The sequence below is a fragment of the Colobus angolensis genome, unplaced genomic scaffold (assembly GCF_000951035.1).
Source record: "Colobus angolensis palliatus isolate OR3802 unplaced genomic scaffold, Cang.pa_1.0 Scaffold9, whole genome shotgun sequence".
Lineage (NCBI taxonomy): Eukaryota > Metazoa > Chordata > Mammalia > Primates > Cercopithecidae > Colobus > Colobus angolensis.
The window spans coordinates 7771543-7774445 of NW_012122931.1; the positions used below are offsets into that span (position 1 = coordinate 7771543).

At 51.9% G+C, this 2903-nt stretch overlaps 1 protein-coding gene across 3 annotated transcripts in view; it reads right to left on the reverse strand.

Annotated features, from left to right (window-relative positions):
• Positions 1 to 2903, reverse strand: part of LRSAM1 (leucine rich repeat and sterile alpha motif containing 1) — a 59865-nt gene that overhangs the window by 1320 nt on the left and 55642 nt on the right. For all 3 annotated transcript variants that reach the window (XM_011931347.1, XM_011931345.1, XM_011931346.1), the window contains one exon: positions 1327 to 1460. In XM_011931347.1, coding sequence (XP_011786737.1) covers positions 1327 to 1460 — 134 coding nt within the window. The remainder of the gene's footprint in view (positions 1 to 1326; positions 1461 to 2903) is intronic.

Sequence of the window (2903 nt, forward strand, 5' to 3'; positions counted from 1 at the left end):
AGGATGGTCTCGATCTCCTGACCTCGTGATCCGCCCGTCTCGGCCTCCCAAAGTGCTGGGATTACAGGCTTGAGCCACCGCGCCCGGCCTATTCTTTAGCATCTTTACCATAAACACCTGATAGTGGGGCCTTTGGGCATCTGAATGCCACAGAAACAGAACAGGCATGGCCGAAAGGGGTAACCTAGTTCTTCTGTTAGCAGTTTGCTGTCTATCTCTCTATAGTTTGTAAAAAAATATAAATACCCATATAAATGCCCCAACTGTTTCTTTCTTAAATAAAACTGGGGATTCCATTCCTGCCCTCTGGACAGGGGACGGAGGCCTGTTCAGCCGGCCCCTGCAGGAGGGCATGCAGGGTGTTCAGGCTTCTTTCTTGTTGATGCACTTGCCCAGGCCCTGAACTCCTCAGTCTACAAATGATCCTAACCCGGAGCAGCAGCCACTGACTCAGGACCACACTTTGCCTCAGCATCTCCTGCTTTCAGGAACTGATCCAAGCTCCGCTCAAAGCTGTCTGTAATGCCAAGGGCTGCAGAACAGGGATTATATTTGGAACCAACAGGTCCATCCATATCATGGCATGAGCTGGGTCAACTGGAGACCCTGGAATCATCAAACTACAAACATGGCTGCTTTTCTAAGTAGGATCCCTCAGTGGAGGCAAAGAAGGATTTGTATTTCATTCACCGCTGTCTGTAATTTTTACAATGTGTTAATGAATTTTTAAAAGATTTTTTTTTTTGAGATGGAGTCTCGATCTGTCTGCCAGGCTGGAGTGCTGTGGTGGGATCTTGGCTCACTGCAATCTCTGCTTCCCAGGTTCAAGCGATTCTCCTGCCTCAGCCTCCCAAGTAGCTGGGATTACAGGTGTGCGCCACCACGCCTGGCCGATTTTTGTATTTTTAGTAGAGATGGGGTTTTACCATGTTGGCCAGGCTGGCCTCGAACTAACCTCAGGTGATCCACCTGCCTTGGCCTCCCAAAGTGCTGGGATTACAGGCGTGAGCCACCGTGCCTGGCCAAAAGATGATTTTCTAAAGCCTCTGCAGGGTAAATCATGTTGTTGACATTTCATGATTTGGGAAATTTTTTTCCTATTTATTAAGTAGGAACAAAAAGAAAAAAGGTCTGGAAAATGATGTGAGTGCAGCTTATATTTGGGTCACGGCATCAGGGTCATTTTTATTTCCTGCATTCTTTCTAGATGAGCACAATCTACTTAGATAACTGGAGAAAACACGTTCAGAGACACCCCTGTACCTGGAGAATTTGAGGAGGGTGGCCGCAGGCAGGGCAGGCGGGTGGGGAGGGCCCCAGACTTACCTCCCGTTCCAGGCACACGACACACTCTGAGGCCTGCACCTCCAGCTCTGCAGGGGGAGCGGATGGCCTCACAGACTCAGGAGGCTCCTGGGGGGCTGTAGGGGTGAGGACCTCACCTGTTGGTGGTTTCAGCTCTGTGGGGACCAGATGGACAGACTGAGCCACGGTCATCTCCGCTGACCCCAACCCCTAGGGGCTCATCGTGGCCCTGCCTGTCCCCATAGTGAGTGAGCTGGAGGATGGGGGAGCCTCTGCTCTCGGATCTGAGGGAAGTGCTCTCCTTGCCAACACACTCTCTTCTTCTCTTCTCGGAGCCTCATCTCCCATCTGCAGAATGGGACTGAAGTCTCTCTGCAGGGATGGCCGCAGCGCCTGGTAAGTGGGTCCTCTGATCTCTAATGTCCCCGGGACCCTTCAGAGCCACCCTGCAAGTAGGGCTCGACACTTTCAGAGATGAGACATTTGAGGCTCGGAGGCGGGGAGTCACTCACCCAGGGCTACGCAGCCATCTGGTGGCGCAGCCACAGCCCTGGGGCAGGAGCTCTCAGTGAAGGGCCAGCTCTTGGCTTCTCCACCTGGTTGCCCAGGAGACAGGATGGGCTGCTGCTCATCAGGTGACCCAGGGGAGCAGAATGAGAGGCCCCCCAACACTGCTCCCCTGCCCCCAGCCCCACAGAGTCCCCAGCATGCTGGCTGCTCTGCCCTGGAGCCAGCATCCCCTGCTAGGACATCAGAAGCAGCCCTTACAAAATGCTAAGTCTCTTTTTTTTTGAGACAGAGTCTCGCTCTGTCGCCCAGGCTGGAGTGCAGTGGCGCGATCTCAACTCACTGCTACCTCTGCCTCCCAGGTTCAAGCAATTCTCCCGCCTCAGCCTCCCAAGTAGCTGGGATTACAGGTGCCTGCCATCATGACAGGCTAATTTTTGTATTTTTAGTAGAGACGGGGTTTCACCATGTTGGCCAGGCTGGTCTCAAACTTTTGACTTCAGGTGATCTGCCCATCTTGGCCTCCCAAAGTGCTGGGATTACAGGCGTAAGCCACCGCACCATGCCGCTAAGTCTCTTTCTCTATCATGCAACGTGAGCCACCCACTTCTTTGATTCTATCCCTGGTTCCCTTTCTGATCATGGTTCACTTTATTTATTCTATGGCTTGAATTACAAGCATTATTTTTTATAGCAGGAAAAACACTAACGATTTTTTTTTTTTTGAGATGGAGTCTCACTCTCGCCAGGCTGGAGTACAGTGGCAGGATCTCGGCTCACTGCAACCTCCGCCTCCTGGGTTCCAGCAATTCTCCCGCCTCAGCCTCTTGTGTATCTGGGACTACAGGCATGCGCCACCGTGCCCAGCTAATTTTTGTATTTTTAGTAGAGATGGGGTTTCACCATGTTGGCCAGGATGGTCTCCGTCTCCTGACCTCGTGATCCGCCTGCCTCAGTCTCCCAAAGTGTTGGGATTACAGGCGTGAGCCACCACGCCCGGCCAAAACTAAAGATTTTTAAAAGGCTGTTACAATACTAGACCCTCTAAGGGTATCAATGTTGCCCCCAAGCCACCATTTTTTTTTTTTTTT